General features: G+C 36.4%; 1 protein-coding gene across 2 annotated transcripts in view; it reads right to left on the bottom strand.

The window, feature by feature from the left end:
- The window catches only part of SLCO1B3 (solute carrier organic anion transporter family member 1B3), a 72,192-nt gene extending 53,456 nt beyond the window's left edge, over nucleotides 1-18,736 (bottom strand). The window contains exons 1-2 of one of the 2 annotated variants that reach the window (XM_005206931.5): nucleotides 18,670-18,736; nucleotides 15,788-15,936 (exon numbers count right to left, since the gene is read on the bottom strand). In XM_005206931.5, coding sequence (XP_005206988.1) covers nucleotides 15,788-15,877 — 90 coding nt within the window. In that variant the 5' untranslated portion in view covers nucleotides 15,878-15,936; nucleotides 18,670-18,736. 2 annotated transcript variants of the gene reach the window in all.
- Between the last annotated feature and the right edge of the window lie 3,301 nt (nucleotides 18,737-22,037).

A 22,037-nucleotide genomic window follows, 5' to 3' on the forward strand; every position in this document is an offset into this window, starting at 1 on the left:
AAATTAACATTTTGCCTGCAATTTAAAAAAAGCCTGTAGGTCGTCAGTGTAATGTTCTGATCAAAATGTATATGTAGGGGCTTCCCTGGTGGCTCAGTGGTAAAAGAATCTGACTGCCAATGCAGGAGACACAGATTTGATCCTCTGTCTCGGAGGGTCCCACATGCTTTACAACAATGAAGTCCATGTGCCGTAACTACTGAGCTCGTGATTTAGAGCTTAGGAGCCACAACTACTGAGCCCAAGTGCAGCAACTACTGAAGCCCGTGTGCCCCAGAGCCCGTGCTACGCAACAAGAGAAGCCACTGTAATGAGAAGCCCACAAACACAAGTAGAGAGAAGCCTCCATTCACTGCAATTGGAGGAAAACCCATGCAGCAATGAAGACCCAGCATACAAACATAAATTTTAGAAATGTATATGTATACACATATGATTGGAATTGTATTATCTTAAACTCTCAATTTTTTATCTAAATATACCCTTGCATCAGAGGAGTCAAAGCAGTTGAATCAGAAAACCTGCTTGTATTTTTGCAATAAATATTGGTCTAATCTGAAAAATAAATTCAGGGGAGAATCGCATAAAGGAGAGATCCAGAGAATGGGGGCCTTAAATTCTGTATGTAAACTCTCCAAAAATTTGACCTCTGAACAATTTAAGCTAGTCAGCTAAGGATAAAGTAATTGAACTGAGATTTGAACTATTTCCTAAGAGATAGACATTGCAATTTCAGGTCAACAAACTTAATTGCCTTGTAACACAAACAAAAAATATCAACAGCCTTTGGAAGAATATAACAATGTCCGAAATTACCAACACATGAAGAGCCAGGAAAATGTAGCCAAGTCTCAAGAAAATTAACAATCAACCAAGTCCAACCCTTAGATTATGTTAGTAACTAACACATAGGTTAGTATTGCTGGACAGGAATTTTAAAGCAACTAATCTAACTGGGCCCTCTGATGTAGAGGAAAGTATCTCAAAATGAAAGAAAAGAAACAGAACATTTCACACACACAAAAAACTGAAAAGAAGCTATAAAAATGAGAAAAATGCACTATCCAAATAATATGCATAATAAAGATGCTAATTTATACCACATCTTCTAAATAGATGTATATGTACTCTGTAATCCGTGCTTTCTTATGACATAGATATTAGTATACATCGAAATTTTCTTAAACAGAAACTGTAGAGTCAATATATCCTTTGAAAAATGTTTAATAGCAGAGATAAAGATGAAGGTTTGCATCTGATACCCTACAGAAAACTTAGTTTCTCCTCATTCACTAGATATTTCTTTTCCAATTAATGCAGGAAGGACATGAAAACAATTTATGTTATTATCTGGAAGCTAATATTTGCTAGGATGTGTTCCATGTATTCTACAAGTATTATTTTTAATGCTCACAAAATCCTTGCCTGTCATGCATTTCTGTCTTCAGAATAAGAATAATAAAGTTTAAAGATGCAAAATTATTGAACCAGAGGAGTAAAGCTAAAAATGTAGGAGAGCTGTAATTGAAATGCAAGTATTTCACACATGAAAAGCAAAACAGTTCTTGGATCAGATAAACTCACACACTTTTCCTTCATCTCTTTATCATCCTAAATCACATCCTTGTTATCTCTCACTTGGCTTATTTTGTTTTTTTCTCTTAATGATATAGATTCTGACAGGTGTAAGGTGATATCTCATTATGGTTTTGATTTGCATTGCCCAAATAATTAATGATATTGAACATCTTTCAATGTACCTTTCTGTATCTATGTGTATATGGCCTTTCAAAGGCCATCATATGTCTTCTTTGGAAAAATGCATTTTAGCTTCTCTGCCTATTGTTTTTTTAAATGAGGTTGGTTTTGTTGTTGTTGTTAAGCTCTGTGAGTTTTTAAATAAATTTTGGATATTAACCCCTTATTTGACGTATGATTTGCAAATATCTTCTCTCATTCAGTAGGTTGCCTTTTCTTTTCTTTCTTCCTTTTTTTTTTTGATGGTGTCCTTTACTGTGCAGAAGATCTTTTGTTTGTTTATTTTTGCTTTTGCTTCCCTTGCCTGAGGAGACACATCCAGAAAGTATCGCTAAGACCAACGCCAAAGAGTGTATTGCCTATCTTTTCTTCTAGTTTTATGATTTCAGTTCTTACATTTCATTCTGATCCATTTTGAGTTGCTTTTTAAAGCTGTCTGCTCCTGGATGTCTGTTTTTGGGATTTTCTTGATTACTATTTTAATCTCTTCAATAATGATCAGTCTGTTCACAATTTATATTTCTCCACAATTCAGTCATGGAAGGTTGTATGATTCTAAGAATTTATCCATTTCTTTTCTAGATTGTCCAATTTGTTGGCAAATAGCTGTTCATAACATTCTCTTATAATTCTTTTTATTTCTGGGGTGTCTGCTATTATTCCTCCTCTTCAGTTCTGAGTTTATGTCTTCCCTCTTTTTTTCATAGTGAGTTGAGCCAATTTGTTTATCTTTTCAAAAAACAAGCATTTAGATTCATTGATCTCTTCTATTGTCTTTCTAGTCTGATTCATTTATTTCAGCTCTGATAATTATTATTTCAGTCCTTCTACTGACTTTGGGCTTCATTTGTTCTTCATTTTCTAGTTCCTTTAGATGTGAGATTATATATATATATATATATATATATATATATATAAATCTTATTTGTTAAAATAGACCGCTATTGCTAAAAACGTCTCTCTTAATACAGCTTTTGTTGCATCTCATAAAGTTTAGTATGCTATATTTTTATTTTCATCTGCCTGAAGTATTCATTGAAGTTGTTCAGTAGCATATTGTTTACTCTCCAATATTTGTGATTTATCTAGCTTTGATTTATAGTTTCATGCTATTGTAATTGGGAAAAAAAAGTTTGATATGATTGCAGTCTTCTTAAATTTAGTGTTTTGTATCCCAACATGTGGTTCATCCTTGAGACTGTTCCATGTGCTCTTGATAAGAATGTGTATTCTGCTTCATTTTGATGGAATGTTCTAAACAAATCTGTCAAATTCTCTGGCCTAATGTTCCATTTAAGACTGCTGTTTCTTTGTTGGTATTTTGTCTGGATGATGAATCCATTGATGTAAGCAGGGTGTTAAAGTCTCATTATTATTGTGTTGCTCTCAAATTCTCTTTAAGTCTTTTTATAATTGCTTTATATATTTTGTTGCTCCTATTGTAGGTGCATATGTATTCATCACTATTATGTCTCCTTTATTAGTTGTCTCCTTTATCATTGTATAATGCCTATCTTAGTGTCTTGTTATTTTATTTAGCTTGAAATTCATGTTGTCTGATATGTATATGGCTACACTTGGTTTTTCTATCTGCTATTTGCTTAAAGTATCATCTTTTATCCATTCACTATAAGCCCATGTTTGTATTTAGAGCTGAGATGAGTCTTCTGGAGGGAGCATATAGTTGTGATTTATTTTTAAATCCATCCAGACTGCCTTAGACTACTGCCTCCTGAGAAATCTGTATGCAGGTCAAGAAGCAACAGTTAAAACTGGACATGGAACAACATACTGGTTCCAAATAGGAAAAGGAGTGCATCAAGGCTGTATATTATCACCCTGCTTATTTAACTTACATGCAAAATACATCATGCAAAATATTGGGCTGGATGAACCACAAGCTGGAATCAAGATTGCCGGGAGAAATATCAATAACCTCAGATATGCAGATGACACCACCCTTATGGCAGAAAGTGAAGAGAAACTAAAGAACCTCTTGATGAAAGTGAAAGAGGAGAGTGAAAAAGCCGGCTTAAAACTCAACATTCAAAAAACTAAGATCATGGTATCTGGTACCATCACTTCATGGCAAATAGATGTGGAAACAATGAAAACAGTGACAGCCTATTTTCTTAGGCTCCAAAATCACTACAGATGGTGACTGTAGCCATGAAATTAAAAGACGCTTGCTGCTTGGAAGAAAAGCTATGACCAACATAGTCAGCATATTCAAAAGCAGAGACATTACTTTGCCAACAAAGGTCCGTCTAGTCAAGGCTGTGGTTTTTCCTGTGGTCATGTATGGATGTGAGAGTTGGACTGTGAAGAAGGCTGAGCACTGAAGAATTGATGCTTTTGAACTGTGGTGTTGGAGAAGACTCTTGAGAGTCCCTTGGACTGCCAGGAGATCCAACCAGTCAATCCTAAAGGAAATCAATCTTGAATATTCATTGGAAGGACTGATGATGAAGCTCCAATACTTTGGCCACCTGATGTGAAGACCAGACTCATTTGAAAAGACCCTGATGCTGGGAAAGATTGAAGGCAGGAGGAGAAGTGGATGACAGAGGATGAGATGACTGGATGGCATCACTGACTCAATGGACATGAGTTTGAGCAAGCTTCTGGTGTTGGTAATGGACAGGGAAGCCTGGGGTGCTGCAATCCATGGGGTCACAGAGTCAGATGCAACTGTGCGACTGAACTGAATTGAAGTGACCTGAAGTATTATTGATTAAAAATGCTACTTCCAAACAAGATTGGAATACAATTTATTGGTATGTTACAGAAAAACTAAGTTCTTGATATACTGTATCTCTTTTTTTAACCCTGACTTTATTTTGTATATGGACTTTATATCTCATAATTCCCTCTTCTTTCTTCTAATATCCTCTACCCACTATTTTGTTTCCTTCTTAGCAAAGATAGAAAATTATTCATGGATTACCTGGTACGCATGTGGTGAAAGAAAAAAGAATGTATTTTGCAATCAGAAGATCTAGATCCAGTTGTCTTGTTTTTAATTTCCTAACCAAACAAAGATGAAAAAATTACACAGTTCACTGAACTTCAGTTTCCTAACCCATTAAAAGGTAATACAAAATAGTTAGCTTATTTATTTTATAGGGTCATTGCACGGTTCAAAGGAGATTATGTTCATGAGGTCATGGATGTGTTTGTGAATGTTTGTCAATGCACCAAATATATGTAATTTGAAAGGCCATTATAGATTTATCCTCTTTTTTCTTTTTATTAATATGACTTGTTTTTAAAACTTTGCTCCATTCACACTCTGCAAATATATATTTTTTTCTTTGCACTAGTGGAAGAAGAGTGTTAAATGCCAAAGCCATTCCTACCACCTCTGTAAGACATATCATAACCAAGTTAGAATCATGTATATTATAGAGTGAAAAATATTACAAAGTGCTTATCTTATACCTGGGCTTCCCTCATAGCTCAGTTGGTAAAGAATCTGCCTGCAATACAGGAGACCCCAGTTCAATTTCTGGGTCAGGCAGATCTCCTGGAGAAGAGACAGGCTACCCACTCCAGTATTCTTGGGCTTCCCTTGTGGCTCAGCTGGTAAAGAATCTGCCTGCAATGTGGGAGACCTGGGTTGGGAAGATCCCCTGGAGAAGTGAAAGGCCAGTATTCTGGCCTGCAGAATTCCGTGGACTGTATAGTCCATGGGGTCACAAAGAGTCAGACACAACTGAGTGACTTTCACTTCACTATCTAATACCTAGCCCAAAGATTTAATTTTTATTAAATATTATGCTTATGTTTTAATAACCATTATATTTTGATGTCTTTCTAATGTGTTTGATGTTTTCAATTTTGATCTCTTTGATTGAATTTTACTTTATGTAATTTTAAAAATTGTGAAAATCACTTAAAAATTTTTTGATATTTGATATATTTCTTCTCTTTTCTATTATGTACTAATTAAGCAATTGTATTGCCTTAAAATTCACTTTGTAAAACTATCTTGTGGTTAATTCCTTTCTATTTTTTTAAACAGATTTTATCACTGTAAATTTCTTTTTTATCCATGCATTTTGATTTGATTAATTTCAGCCAAATTCTATGTGTTCACTGTCATAATCCAGAGTTTTTGGTAATATGCTGGTTGTTGCCTAAGTGATTAGTTTTAGTGCTTACCAATGTTAAAGAGCTTTATGAAAATTTGAACTTCTTTTGGCATAAGCTATTTCCTTAATTATTTAAATACATACGAATGCTGGGAGGAAAAAATGATAAATAAATAATTTAAGAATATCTATGTAATGTGCCACACTAAGGCACTGTATGAAAAATTATGGATGGATGTTCATGACATCGTACAGGAGGCAGTCAGTGATCAAGATCATCCCCAAGGAAAAAAATATACAAAAAGGCAAAATAGTTGTCTGAGGAGGCCTTACAAATAGCTGAGAAAAGAAGAGAAGCAAGAGGCAAAGGAGAAAAGAAAAGATATACTCATTTGAACACAGGGTTCCAAAGAATAGCAAAGAGAGATAGGAAAGCCTTCCTCAGTGATCAACACAAAGAAATAGAGGAAAACAATAGAAGGGGAAAGACTAGAGATCACTTCAAGAAAAAGAGATACCAAGGGAACATTTCATAAAAAGATGGGCTCAATAAAGGACAGAAATGTTATGGACCTAAGAGAAGCAGAAGATATTAAGAAGAGGTGGAAAGAATACACAGAAGAACTATACAAAAAAGATCTTTATGACCCATATAACCATGATGGTGTGATCACTCACCTAGAGCCAGACATCCTGGAATGTGAAGTTAAGTGGGCCTTAGGAAGAATCACTATGAACAAAGCAAGAGGAGGTGATGGAATTCCAGTTGAGCTATTACAAATCCTAAAAGATGATGCTGTGAAAGTGCTGCACTCAATATGCCAGCAAATTTGGAAAACTCAGTGGTAGCCACAGGACTAGGAAAGCTCAGTTTTCATTCCATTCCCAAAAAAGGCAATGCCAAAGAATGCTCAAACTACAACACAATTGCATTCATCTCACACTCTAGCAAAATAATGCTCAAAATTCTCCAAGCCAGGCTTCAGCAGTATGTGAACCATGCACTTCCAGATGTTCAAGCTGGTTTTAGAAAAGGCAGAGGAACCAGAGATCAAATTGCCAACATCCGCTGGATCATTGAAAAAGCAAGAGAGTTCCAGAAAAAACATCTATTTCTGCTTTATTAACTATGCCAAAGCCTTTGACTGTGTGGATCACAATAAACTGTGGAAAATTCTTCAAGAGATGGGAATACCAGACCATGTGATCTGCCTCCTGAGACATCTGTATGCAAGTCAGGAAGCAACAGTTAGAACTGGACATGGAACAACAGGCTGGTTCCAAATAGGGAAAAGAGTACATCAAGGCTGTATATTGTCACCCTGACTAACTTATATGCCAAGTATATCATGCAAAATGCCAGGCTGGATTAAGCACAAGCTGGAATCAAGATTGCAGGGAGAAATATCAATAACCTCAGATATGCAGATGACATCACTCTTATGGCAGAAAGTGAAGAAGAACTAAAGAGCCTCTTGATGAAAGTGAAAGAGGAGAGTGAAAAAATTGGCTTAAAACTCAATATTCAGAAAACTAAGATCATGGCATCTGGTCCTGTCACTTCATGGCAAATAGATGGGGAAACAATAGAAACAATGACAGACTTTACTTTCTTGGGCTCCAAAATCACTACAGATGGTTACTGCAGCCATGAAATTAAAAGACACTGGCTCCTTGGAAGAAAATCTATGACCAAACTAGACGGTATATTAAAAGGAAAAGACATTACCCTGCTGACAAAGGTCGTGTAGTCAAGGCTATGGTTTATCCGGTAGTCATGTATGGATGTGAGAATTGGACTATAAAGAAAGCTGAGCACCAAAGAGCTGATGCTTTTTAACTGTGGTGTTGGAGAAAACTCTTGAGAGTCCCTTGTACTGTCAGGAGATCCAACCAGTCAATCCTCAAGGAAATTAGTCCTGAATATTCATTGGAAGGACTGATGCTGAAGCTGAAACTCCAGTACTTTGGCCACCTGATGTGAAGAATTGACACCTTGGAAAAGACTCTGATGCTGGGAAAGAATGAAGGCAGAAGGAGAAGGGTACGCCAGAGGATGAGATGATTGGATGGCATCACTGACTCAAAGGATATGAGTTTGAGCAAGCTTTGGGAGTTGGTAATGGACAGGGAAGCCTGGTGTGCTGCAGTCCATGGGGTCACGAAGAGTTGGACACGACTGAGAGACTGAACTGAACTGAAGGCAAAGTATAATTACAATAAAAAGAAAGACAGAGAACTTTTAGAATCAAGAGGAGAGAAACTTGTCATAGAAAGAGAACCCCCACAAGACTAAGAGCAAGTTTTTCATCATAAACCTTATAGGTCAGGAGAAATGGAATAATATGTTAAAAGAACTCAGAAAAAAGCAAAAACAAACCATATCATCCAAGAATACTACACTGAGCAAAAGAAACCTTCCAAATGAAAGAGAGGTAAAGACTCTCCCAGACAAACCAAAGCTGAAGGAGATCATCAATACCAGACTTCCCTTATAAGAGACACTAAAGGGAGTTCTTTAAGTTGAAATAAAAGACTACTAGACAGCAACATGATAGCAGAAGAAAGCACAAAACTTGTTAGTAAGGTAGACATAGAGACAAATACAAAATACTGTATTACTATAATATAGTGGGCAAATCAGTTTTGATTCTAGTACAAAAGATTAATGATAACAATATTTAAAAATAATTATTAAAATATTCTAAAAGTTAGACAGTATATGTAGATGTAAAATGTGACAATAATAATGTAAAGTATACAAAAGGGGAGAATGTAATATGTAGAGCTTTTCTGTTATCAAATTTGTTATTATCAGCTTTATAACTGTTATAATTATAGATATGGAACCATAAAAGACCCTGATTTGCCAAAGCAGCCTTGAGGAAAAAAGATCAAAGCTGAATGTGTCACTCTCCCAGATTTTAGACAACTGTACAAAGATACAGTAACCAAAACAACCTGGTATACCACAAAAAACAGATATACACATCAGCAGAACAGATAGAGAGCCTAGGGAAAAACCTCACATACCTATGGTCAATTAATCTACAGTGAAGGATGTAAGAATATACAATGGAAAAAAGACAAATCTCTCAATAAGTGGTGTTGGAAAAAATGAACAGTTACATGTAAGACAATGAAATGAGTACATTTCCTTACACTAAATGTGTGTGTGTGTGTGTGTGTGTGTGTGTGTATATATATATATATATATATATATATAAAACTCAATATGGATATCTATACACACAACTCAATATGAAATAAAGAGGTGAATAAAGACCTGAAACCATGAGACATCTAGCAGAGAACATAGGCAGAACACTGTTTAACATAAATTGCAACAATAATTTTTTTGGATCTGTCTCCTAAGCTAAAAAAATTCAAGCAAAAATAAACAAATGAGATCTAATTAAATCTAAAAGTCTTTGCACATCAAAGGAAACCATGGATAAAAAAGAAAAGGTGGTCTATAGGATTCGAAAATAATATGACTGGCAAGGTGTTAATACCCAAAATACATAAATAGCCCATACAGCTCAATATTTAAAAAAAAATTAAATAATTGGCAGAAGATCTGAATTGTCCAAAGAAGACATACAAATGGCTAACAGACACATGAACAGATACTCATCATCACTAACACATAAATGCACATCAAAACAAGTGTAAGATATAACCTCACACTTGTCAGAATGGCTATCATCAAAACAACTACAAATAATAAGTGTTGGTGATGATGTAGAGAAAAGAGAGCACTTGTACGCTGTTGATGGGAATGTAAATTGGTGCAGACACTTACAGTATGGAGGTTCCTAAAAAAACTAAAAATAGAACTAATATATGATCTAGCAATTCCACTCCTGAGTATATATCTGGAAAAATCAAAGACACTAATTAAAAAAGATATATGTACCCCAATGTTTATAGTAGGACTATTACTCAACCATAAAAAGAATGAAAATCTCCCATTTATAGTGATGTGAATGGACCTAGAAAATATGATTTGATAAAAACAAATATTGTATGATATCACTTACATGTGGGATCTAAAAATTAATACAAACAAAGGCTTTTTCTGTATAGCAAAACAGAAAAAGACACAGATATAGAAAGAGAACTAGTGGTTTCCAGTGGTGAAGGGGAAACGAGGAAGGACACAATTAGGCATATGAAATTAAGAGATACAAACTGTTAAAATAGATAAGCACCAAGTCTTCCCTGATGGCTCAGATGATACAGAATCTGCCTGCAATGTAGGAGACCTGGTTTCAATCCCTGGGTTGGGAAGATCCCCTGGAGAAGGGAATGGCTACCCACTTGAGTATTCTTGCCTGGAGAATTCCATGGACAGAGGAGCCTGGTGGGCTACAGTCCATGGGATTGCAAAAAGTCAGACATGACTGAGTGACTAAACACTTTCACTTTCAAGGATATAAGATATAGCACAGGGAATTATATCCATTATCTTGTAATAAGTTCTAGTGTAGTATAGTCTATCAAAATACTGACTTTCTATTGCTATACATCGGAAACTAACATAATATTGTGAGTCAACTACACTTCAATTAAAAAACTAAAAATTAAAAAGAAGCAAGACTTAACTATTTCCTGTGTATAAGACTCTCAGTTTCTCACTTTAGAACTAAAGACACACAAAGACTGAAAGTGAAGTGATAGGAAAAGATATTTCACGAAGTAGGTAACCAAAAGTGGCTGTAGTTACTTCAGACAAAATAGATTTTAAGTAAAAATGTCACAAGAGACAAAAGAAGACATTAATATAAAAACTGAGAGAGTCAATTGACCAGGAAGATTTAATAAACATCTCTATCTTTCTATCCCCAACATCAGAGTACCTAAATATATAAACACTGAATGGAGAAATAAACAGCAATACAATAATAGTAGAAATTTGAATACATCATTTTAAATAGTAAATAGAAATAATAAAGAAATAGATAACTTGAAGAACATTATAGACCAAATTGACCTAAAAGACATACACAAAACATCCCACCCAACACTAGCAAAATACATATTACTTTCAAGTGTACACATATCTTTGCATGTTTCACCACAAAATAAATTTTAACAAATCTAAGAAGATTGATCTCATCCCAAGTATCTTTTCTATCCACAATGGAATGAAACTAGAAATCAATAGCAGGGTAAAAACTGGAGAATTCACAAATATATGACAATTTACAACACCCTTTTGAACAACAGTAGATCAAAGAATGCTAAAAAGAATTTATAAAATGCCTCAAGACAAGCAAAACTGAAATCACAACATACCAAAACATATGGGATGTACATATACAGTACTAAGAAGGAATGTCATAGTGATTAGTGTCTATATATAAAAGGAAGAAAGATCTCAAATCAGCTACCCAGCTTTACATTTCAGTGTGCTGGGGGGACAGTGGTTTTGCTCTCACAAGCACGACAAGGTGTGATGACAACCTGGCCAAAGCACGTACGATTGCCTGCATGGTGTGATGCAGCGTATTTGGAGAGGAGTTTTGAGTTAGCAAGATGGCCTTGTGTATAAAGCATGTTAATTGCTGTCCAATAACAAAGCTCAGAGAAGCAATAAAAACAATGGTAGCTAGCTACTAATAGTACTATACACCAGAGGTTGTTCTACTGCTGAACTTCCATTAGTGGATTTATTTCTTAGCATAATTCTGTCACTCAGATGCTAACATTTCCCTTTCACAGATGAAAAATCTTAGATACAGAGAGAATAAATGACTTCCTCTAAGGAAAAAATTATATTTACAGGTTTTGGAGATTAGGACCTGCGCATCTTTGCATGACATTACTCTGTCTAACTATGAATATATTAGGTAACATGGTAAGGGGATATTAAGTTTGCAAATGGAGTTAAGGTTGCTAATCAGATGACCTTGAAGAGATTGTCCTATGTTGTCTTTGTTAACTCAGTGTAATCCCAATCTCATCTTTAAGCATGGATGAGAGAGAAGAAAATTCAACAACAATGTCATGCAATGTAACAAATATTTGATTGACCATCACTAGCTTTGAATGTGGAAGAGAGTTATTAGTCAAGAACTTTGGACAGTTTCTAGAAACTGGAAAAGACAAGGAAATTAACTTTTCTCTAGAGTCTCCAGAAAAGAACACAACCCTACCAAAACCTTGGTTTTAGCCCAGTGAGACCTATTTCAGACTTCTCGACTTCAGAATTGTATGATTATTACAAAAATTTGTGTTGTTTTATTCCATTAAGGACATAGATATGCACACACACCTATACATATGTGTACATTTGCATGTCAGTGTCAAGTGGTGATAAATGCTATGAAAAAAATCAATTTGGTTGAAGAGTTATGGACAGGAAATGCTATCCATATATATAGGTGATATATGGTGTAGTGGTCAGGGATGAGGTAATGTTTAAACAGAGATTTGAGTGAGATGAAAGTGCAAGATCTGGGAGAAGAATATTTCAGATGAGGAAACAGTAAGTACAAGTTTCTCCAAGTCAGAATTGCACTTTGCATCTTGAGAAATAGCAATAGGACAGAGGCAATGAGCCAGAGGAAAACTGTGGGATTGTGATTCTGTTGGTGGATAAAAATGGGATAGTTATCCTAATGATTTCTGGAAAAGGAATAGGAATGAAGGTGGACTGAGACAACTTTTACTTTTCCCTGTTATTTATATTTTTTTGATGATGATGCATTACTTTTATGTTTTTAAAGAATTTTCATTATAACACAGCAGTACAAGAAATCTGAAGCACAGAAACAAGTATAAAGATGAGCAGTGTACTGGCAGGGTTTTCATAACTTACTTGATTCTGCTCAAAAATTGAAGGAAAGGGGTAAGAAAGAATCATACCATGCTGTTGTTATTCAAGATTATTTGCTATCTATTTGCACTTTTACACACTCTACATGCTGAGTCTATATACACTCCTCAGAAACAACATGTGCATTTGTATGTGTGTGGGCACATATGTTTGCTTGAAGCTGAATTATTTGGTATGAAGGGGAATATTTGGAAGTATAGAATGACAAGGATTATTTAAAAATCCATTTATAAATCCATGCTTACCAGAACATCTTGAAGATAGCAATATTATGGAAACTCACAGATACTTTAGCAATATGGAGTACCATTGAGATCATGGGATTTCAGGCTGCCTGAGTTCAGACCTTGGATCCACCACTTACCACTTAGGGACCTAGAGAAAGTCATTCAACCTCTTAAAGTTTTTTTTCTCCATCTGAAAAAGGAGATAATAGCACATGGCTGACTGAATTGTGATAATTAATACACCCACTAGTAGTACTAAAACAGGCTTCCCTAGTGGCTCCATGAAAACAAATCCACCTGCAATGCAGGAGATGCTGGTTCAATCTCTGGGTTGGGAAGATCCCCTGGAGGAGGACATGGCAACCCACTCCAGTATTCTTGCCTGAAGAGTTCCATGGACAGAGGAACCTGGCAGTCTACAGTCACAAAGAGTCTAGGGTCACAAAGAGTCAGATACAATTGAAGCAACTGAGTACACACGCATGCAGAACTGAAACACTAGGACAGGACTTCCCTGGTGGTACAGTGGATGAGAATCCTGCCAGTGCAGGGCACACAGGTTCAGTCCCTGGTCTGGGAATGTTCCACATGCCATGGAGCAACTAAGCCCATGCACCACAATAACTGAAGCCCATACACCTAGAGCTCTGCAACAAGGGAAGCCACCACATTGAGAAGCTCCATCTGCCATAACTAGAGAAAGCCTGCACAGCCAGTGCCCAGTTCAGTTCAGTCGCTCAGTTGTGTCTGACTCTTTGCACTCCCAAGGACTGCAGTGCACCAGGCCTCCCTATCCATCACCAACTACCGGGGTTTACTCAAACTCATGTCCATTGAGTTGGTGATGCTATCCAACCATCCCATCCTCTGTCGTCCCCTTTTCCCACCATCATTCTTTCCCAGCATAAGGGTCTTTTCCAATGAGTCAGTTCTTTGCATCAGGTGGCCAAAATATTGGAGCTTCAGCTTCAGCATCAGTCCTCCCAATGAATATTCAGACTGATTTCCTTTAGGATGGACTGGTTGGATTATTACACATCCAGTGTAACCAAAATGAAAACAAAAAATAAAACACTGGTATAGTGTCTTGCATAACAGTAAGTGCTCAATATACTATTATTGTGATTGTTTCTCTGGTCTTTATTATTGGACTGCAATTAACATACTTTATATGCACTGATGACTTGCTAACTTGAAGCTTTTCTATAAATATGCTTCAAGAGACTGCACAGGCAACTTTATTTGCTTTAGCTAGTTTGTCGTCATCTTGGATACACATGCAAATGAAATCACTACAACTGCCGATGTTTAAAAGCAAAATAATCCAGCACATCATGCTACCCCTAGACAATAGAATTGGTCCAAATGCATTAGCCAGTAGCTTCTCCTGGTGACTGCTTCTTGGCTTAAATATTACTTAAATATTTCATCAGAATAGACTTTACCAGTAATCTCTGAAAAACAAACAGACCTTATGTTCCCTGGACAAAGTTAAAAAAGACCTTATATAACACGATTGCAATTGAGTTTAATCTCTGGTCTTTATTCAACTAGATAAAACTATAAATTTGAGGAAAACATTTTAAATAATGATCAACGTGAGCCCTGGTTGAGTTTTTGATTTCTTCTAGTCTTCTCTGCATGTGTGAGTGCTCAGTCATGTCTGACTCTGTGACACTTGGACCATAGCCTAACTAGGCTCCTCTCTCATGTGATTCTCCAGACAGGAATACTGGAGTGGGTTGCCATGCTCTCCTCCAGGGGATCTTCCTGACCCAGGGATCAAATCCGCATCTCTTATGTCTCCTACATTGGCAGGCAGGTTCTGTATTACCACTAGCGTCACCTGGGAAGCCCTATGAGGGTTTAAAGGCTTTATTACCATATGTAAAATAGATAGCCAACGGGAATTTGCTGTATGGCTCAGGAAACTCAAAGAGGGCCTCTGTATCAACTTAGAGGGGTGGGATGGGGAGGGAGGTGGGAGGGAATTCAAAAGGGAGGGAATATGTATACCTATGGCTGATTCATTTTGAAGTTTGACAGAAAACAACAAAATTCTGTAAAGCAATTATTCTTCATTAAAAAAATAAATTTATGAAAAGGCTTTGATCCAAGAGTTTTCCATTTACAATCTAGATGGCTTCATGCAAACTTCCCAATTTCCGTTAGTCTTGATTTCCTTAATACTGTGCTCAAGGATTGCTTTTCCCTGTCTGTGAAAATCCCAATACAGTCTATATCATTCAGTGCTTCATGGTTTTATGACAAAAGCAAGAGACAGGATTATCACTTTTACCCATTGCATACGGAAAAATTAACTGACCATCCCAAGTCATCAACTAGGCTTTTGGGCCAGGTCTTTTAGAGTTATAACAGATCTCTTTTCCATCAGACTATATTATTTAAATTAATAGAATAAAAATGCTATTTTCTTTTTAAAAAATTAAATAGATCAAGACCACAAAGTGATTCACAAGACTGATAAATCTTCTCTGTCAATAGGTCAAATATAAGATTTTTTTAAAAAACATATTATCCATTATACAAAGACTACTTTTATTTGAATCATATTTTTTGTAAGTACCTTTTGTTCCATCAAGAATGAAGAGAGGATTCCAAAATCTTTCTAAATTTTCAACATTAATAAATTCTAAGCCAGAAATGTCACTAAAGAAATACTTTTTCTGATTTAAAGACTGATGTATACCAAGATAAGTATCATTCTGTATTTTAATGTATGCTTCTTTCAAAAACTCTAATTTGAAATATAAATGTTCTTTTAAAAAGACTGGCTGCCTTTTCTTGAAATAGAAATTCCCCCTTTTACTTATTTTAGTTTGAAAATACAAAACTCATTCCACCTTGAATCCATTGCAGCAGTTTCTAGTTGTCTTTTTCTCGGAAGGTTGTGCCTCTTCTGTCTTATCCGAATGATGATTTTGGTCCATCATTGAACTGCATATATCATGTGAATGTTTCCAGTTGTTGATGTTTAGTTCAAAGTGATCACCTTTTGAGAGAGAAAAAGTGTTTTATTTCACGTTAACAATTCAGAAATGAGAAAAACCTCAAGGTCAACATCCATCGATCAATAATTCCACAAATATTCATGTAGGATTTATTATGTCCTGATGAGGCAGAAATGCTAGACAGTCTAAGACTCTGAGACCTCAGTTCTTTTTAATTTCATTGTTTTTTCTCTTCCCAAGTAAGCATCTCACTCTTTGTTCCAATTACCACGCATCAGAGGAATACCTCCCTGGTCTGGAGGGCCATAAAACATTCAGACCAAGGATAAGACAATCATTACTTGCTGTCCAGTTTATCAAGGGGAAAACAAAACAAAACACCAAACTCTAAGAAGATCATTAACTCTTAAACATACCTTTGGTTCCTAAATAATGGTCTGGGGTCTTAAGAGGGGGTTGAGGGATGGCATCACAACGTCTAGAGAAACTGAGAAATGGGGGATCCAAAAAAGCCATAAAAATGACAATCTGGACTTTGCGATACTCAAACTGATTGGTCAAAAATGATGTATATTAAAGTCACCAGCCAACCAAAGATATACAGTTTGATACTAGTAAAGATATAAAACTGCTGCAACCCCCGCCTTCTGGGGGCTCTTCACCCCCTCTCAGTGTCTAGGCTGTGAGCTTTGTATCTCTATCATTTAAGATAAACTTTGCCTGTGTGAGTGTTTGCAAGTTTGCAGATTTCATTCTTCGGCTCCATGAACAGAGCTCGGGTTTCACATTTCACTGAGTACTGAAACACAAAATGAAGGGGAAACACACACACACACACACACACACAAATTTCTAGTTTCAGTGAGATTATAATTTAGGAAGATAAATTTATAGAGGGAAACTTGAATTAACAAATAAGGTAGCATAGAGTCACACACTAGATTAGATTAAATAAATTATTAGCAATTATCTATTAGAAATAAAATTTGGGGATTTTCCTGATGGTACAGTGGATAGGAATCTGCCTGCCAATGCAGAGGACATGGGATCGATCCCTGGTCCAGGAAGAGTCCACATACCACAGAGGAACTAAGCCCACACCGCAACTGTTGAGCCTGTGTTCTAGAGCCCTCGAGCTGCAACTACTGAGCCCCTAGGAAGAATAGTCCCTACTTACCACAACTAGAGAAAATCTGTTCACAGCACAACCAAATAAATAAAAAAATTTTTTTTAAAAGATAATTTTGTTACATTTTCTGCATATCTACGTGACAAGATCTAGGAAGACAAACATGCTTAATTCATCTTTGCGTACTCAGTTGTGTCTGACTCTTCACAACCCTATAGACTGTAGCCCACCAGGCTCCTCTGTCCATGGAATTGTCTGTGAAGAATACTGGAGTGAGTTGCCATTTCCTTCTCCAGGGGATCTTCCCAATCTGGGTATCAAACCCACATCTCTTGCCTCTCCTGCACTGTCAGGCAGATTCTTTACCACTGAGCCACCTGAGAAGCCCTGAATTCATCTTTATGTCTTTACAAAGTGTCAAATGCTGCCTTCCACATAGTAGATAGTCAAAATGAGCAGAAAAAACAATGTAATGAATTATAATTAGAATGGCCTAAAACGGTTTCATAGAGAAAATACCTCTGGAACAAGGCTGAAAAAGCAGGTAGAGTTTGGACTTATTAAAAAGAGCTTAGTGTACTCTAAGCACCTTTCAGAGAGACTATGGTCATGCCTGACCTCACCATAACCACAACTCCACTTTATTTTAATTAATTAAACAGAATCATTCCTTTTCTTTGTATTTCTACTACTTTCCCAGACAGACTACTTATCTCTCTCCTACATATTGGGAAAAATATCCAGATAAAAAATTGGAAACGTAGGCACTTTTACCTTATTTCTGGAAAAAGATTAAATTGTAATAAATCACTACAAATTAATTAAAAGAGTGGAATATCAATTCAGAGTTGACTCTAAACATCATGACATTTTAGTCTGACCTATACTGGTGGTACTGAGAGGGGGGAAGAAAGGGAAAACAGCATTCACTAACTTCTTAGATCTTTTACAAGTCTGTAAATAACTTAATAATTTTTAATTAAATAACCTTAACAATAATTATTAGGCTAGCCATCTTCCTGAATTGGAGAAGGGAACTGATATTTTTGAGTCCATAATTTGTGCCAGGAACTGGGCTGAGCAGAACTTTTTCTCATTGAATCAGAGACAAAATAATCTTGGAGACCTATTTCCTCCCCCTGAGTCAAACTTGATTTGAAACAAGTAACATCGAGGTGGGTAAGTAGCTTTGAGACACATCCCATTTCTCAATGCTTGCCAGCTAACACTTCAACCCACATTATCCAGTTGGAATCAAAGAAATCAAGAGCGAGTTTAATAATTTTATATAGTCAGTGATAATAATTGCCTTGGAGCATGTTTTGAGAAGATAACTGGAGGTTCATTTTTTCAGACTTGAAGTTCCACTTGGATAGAAAGTAATAGGAATGGGATTTCAGACTTTATTGTTAAATTATCAATGTCTGATTTTCTGTCTTTTATTTTCAAAAACACAAGCCTGAGGCTCAGCTACCTCTAGAAGATAGGTTTTAAGGGCTTAGAATACAAGCATATGGAAGACACACAGCATAAAATGTGTAATATTTATCATGTCCATAAAAACAATTTTTATCCTTGAAAGTTGTGGAAGTTTCTCACATAAGAGAAACACTGAAGTTTGAGAATTTCAAAGGTTCTTTCTTACCTGGACTTAGGATCCCACAGCAACAACCACAGGTCTATCCCTTTATCTGCTGTCAGAGTCTCTTGCTAAATAGTTAGCTGGGTTATTTCTTTTTTCAGTCCAATGATGATTAACTATCTTATTAGGTCATTGTCCTAGGCAAATAGAAGAAAATTGACCACTTATTATAAGAATCTCCACTGCACACTTATATTTTAAAAATTGTGTTAATAATGTCTCAGAACTTACCAAATATTTGTATATAAAAGTTCAAAAATTAAGCTTTATTTCTGAGAATAATTTATATTTGCTTACTCAGTTTGCATATTTTTCTTTAAAAATACAAATACAACAGATTATCTAAAGTATTAAAACTCTTCCATATAAAGAAGACTACAAGGCAATTTTTTAAAACTTGTCTACAGAGTGCTTTAATATTCAAAGGATCAAATACACTAATTTTGTTTGATTCTTTTTGTTGTGAAAGGTGCTCAGTTGTGTTCCACTATCTGCAACCTCATGGACTGTAACCCTCCAGGCTCCTCTGTTCATAGAATTCTCCAGGCAAGACTACTGGAGTGGGTTGCCATTCCCTTCTCCAGCGTATGTTCCTGATCCATGTATCAAACTCAGGTTTCCTGCATTGCAGGTAGATTCTTTACCAACTGAGCCTCCAGGAAGCTCCCTTTTGTTTGGTACTTGGTGCAATTCTAACATGATGTCTCTGGATACCAGATGTCCCATATGGAATAGTAAAAGTGCCAATTTATTACAAGATAGATTTTCTAAATGACAAAATTTTTTAAAGATGATGGAAGTCAAGACTACTTTGCATGATAGATTTCTTATATCAATGTTTGCAGAAAGATAGATCATGATTTCTATTAACCTGATTTTTAGAGAAGGGGAGAGCTTGATCCAGTTGCAAGTTGTCTTGAGGAGGTATGATGTTTCACGGTCTCATTATTTCATTCACTCACTCGAACACTTTTGAATCCCTATTATACCTCTTTACCCCCGTCATTGGACTCTGTTCTGGAGGTGTACAGAAGTTAAGTCAAAGTGAAAGTGTTAGTCACTCAGTTGTGTCCAACTCTTTGAGACCTCATGGACTGTAGCCTGCCGGGCTCCTCTGTCCATGGAATTTCCCAGGCAAGAATACTGAAGTTGGTAGCCATTCCCTTCTCCAGGGGATCTTCCTAATCCAGGGATCAGACCCAGGTCTCCTTCACACATAATGATGTAAGTGTCAACTTAAAAAATTGTCACAGTCCAGAAGTTGAGTGTTATGCTTTATTTGGTGGGAATTTTTAGGACTTCAAACATGAGATGGTGACTGTAGCCATGGAATTAAAAGACACTTGCACCTTGGAAGAAAAGCAGTGACAAACCTAGACAGCGTATTCAAAAGCAGAAAATCACTTTGCCGACAAAGGTTCCATTTAGTCAAAGCTATTATTTTTCCAGTAGTCATGTACGAATGTGAGAGCTGTACCATAAAGAAGGTTGAGTGCCGAAGAACTGATGCTTCCAAACTGTGGTGCTGGAGAAGACTCTTGAGAGTTCCTTGGATAGCAAGAAGATCAAACTTGTCAACCCTGAATATTCATGGGAAGGACTGATGCTGAAGCTGAAGGTCCAGTACTTTGGCCACCTGATACAGTTAGCAGATTCATTGGAAAAGGCCCGATGCTGGGAAAGACTGAGGGCAAGAGAAGGGGAGACAGAGGATGAGATGGTTGGATGGCTTCACTGACTCAATAGACATGAGTTTGAGCAAACTCTGGGAGACAGTGAAGGTCAGAGAAGCCTGGAGTGCTACAGTTCATGGTGTCACAGAGAATCGGGCATGACTTAGCTTCTGAACAACAACAACAAGCCCAGGAGACAGCATCTCATGTAACCTTGAGAGAATTGCTCTGAGGAGGCAGGGGGAGGAGTCAGGTTATAGAGAGGTTTGCAAGAAAGGACAGGTAGTCTGAACATCAAAAGATTATTGTTAATAAAGGAAAAGCAGATATCTCAAGGAATTTAGTGCTTTTCTGTATGTGGGAAGATACAAGAGTTTGGGCTCACTGAAATCATTCCTTTCATATGCATCTCAGCTATCTGGGGCCAGTATTTGGTGTTTTCCACCCCTTCCCCTAGCTCCTCAGTGCTCACCTTAGGGAGTGACTAATGGCTGCTTGATAGCAGGTATTGTTCTTCCTGGGCATCCTTGGGGCTCAGAAATTCACACTGAAGTGCCAGATTCATAGATGGCTGTGAAATCCTTATTTGTTGATATGACAGAAATACTCTATTTCTTATAAGTAAGATTTGTACTTTTCTTCTATCACATGAATAAATAATGTATATTATATATGTTTTATGCATGTATGTTATTTATTTATTATGCAGCATACTTAATATATGTATAGAGATATGTGCATGTATATATATATATATTATATAGAGATAGCAACGTGAATGTATATGTATGTACATAGATATGCACATACACATGTGAATATATATATGCACATACTTATGTTGTAATGTGAAGATGCATACGTAAAAATAATGTTATCCCTTATCACTTCTGCAGGATAATCTTTGATACTGCTGCAACAATATTTATTTAAGCCCTGTATCTCAGTTATTTGATCGATTAGTTCTATCCAAGCTTATTCTTGGAACTCTTGGAACCACGGAAAGAACAAGAAAGTGCAGAGGGGAAAGGTTTAGGAAATCTCTGTTTTCTCAATTAAAGGTAACTGAACTGAACTGAACTGAGGAAAGAAGATCTGGGGCTGAGAAGATTAGGGTTCAGCCTCCCAAATATTCCTCAGCAGAGTCAGCATCTATAGCAGTCAGGTCCCCACACCCAGGAGATTCTGATTCAGTTGACCAAAGATTACTATTTCTTAATAAGCACTCAAGTGACCTTTGGCGTGACACCCGATTTTGAGAACCACTGTAGCAGAGCTGGAGGAATTGATTTTGTGTGCTTCCCTTTCATTCAGAGTCGGGGTACAATTCAGGTGTTCCTATGCTAATGATTTTCTCTCTAAATTTCTATTCTACTCTAGTCGCACCACCTTGTTTTGAGACAACCGTACAAAGATTGAAGGTAAAACAGTACAAGTTAACTAGACCCTTTCTAATCTAATCCAATCTCTGGTGAAATTCTGGAGTGTTTCCAGAGATCAAAGAACATTTGCTCTTTTTCTTGTGTGACTGTTTAAGCCCTTAGACCGTTTTCTTTGCATGACTTGTGGAAGAACAAAAGTGGTCAGAGGAAAGACATTGCAACAGTTCTTTCGAGATCAATACTATGCTAACCTCCATAGGTCAATAGAATTGCAAAATTTCCTAAAAATAACCTTATTGATATTTACTGCAGACTT

This window comes from Bos taurus, chromosome 5, assembly GCF_002263795.3.
Source record: "Bos taurus isolate L1 Dominette 01449 registration number 42190680 breed Hereford chromosome 5, ARS-UCD2.0, whole genome shotgun sequence".
NCBI classification, from domain to species: Eukaryota; Metazoa; Chordata; class Mammalia; order Artiodactyla; family Bovidae; genus Bos; species Bos taurus.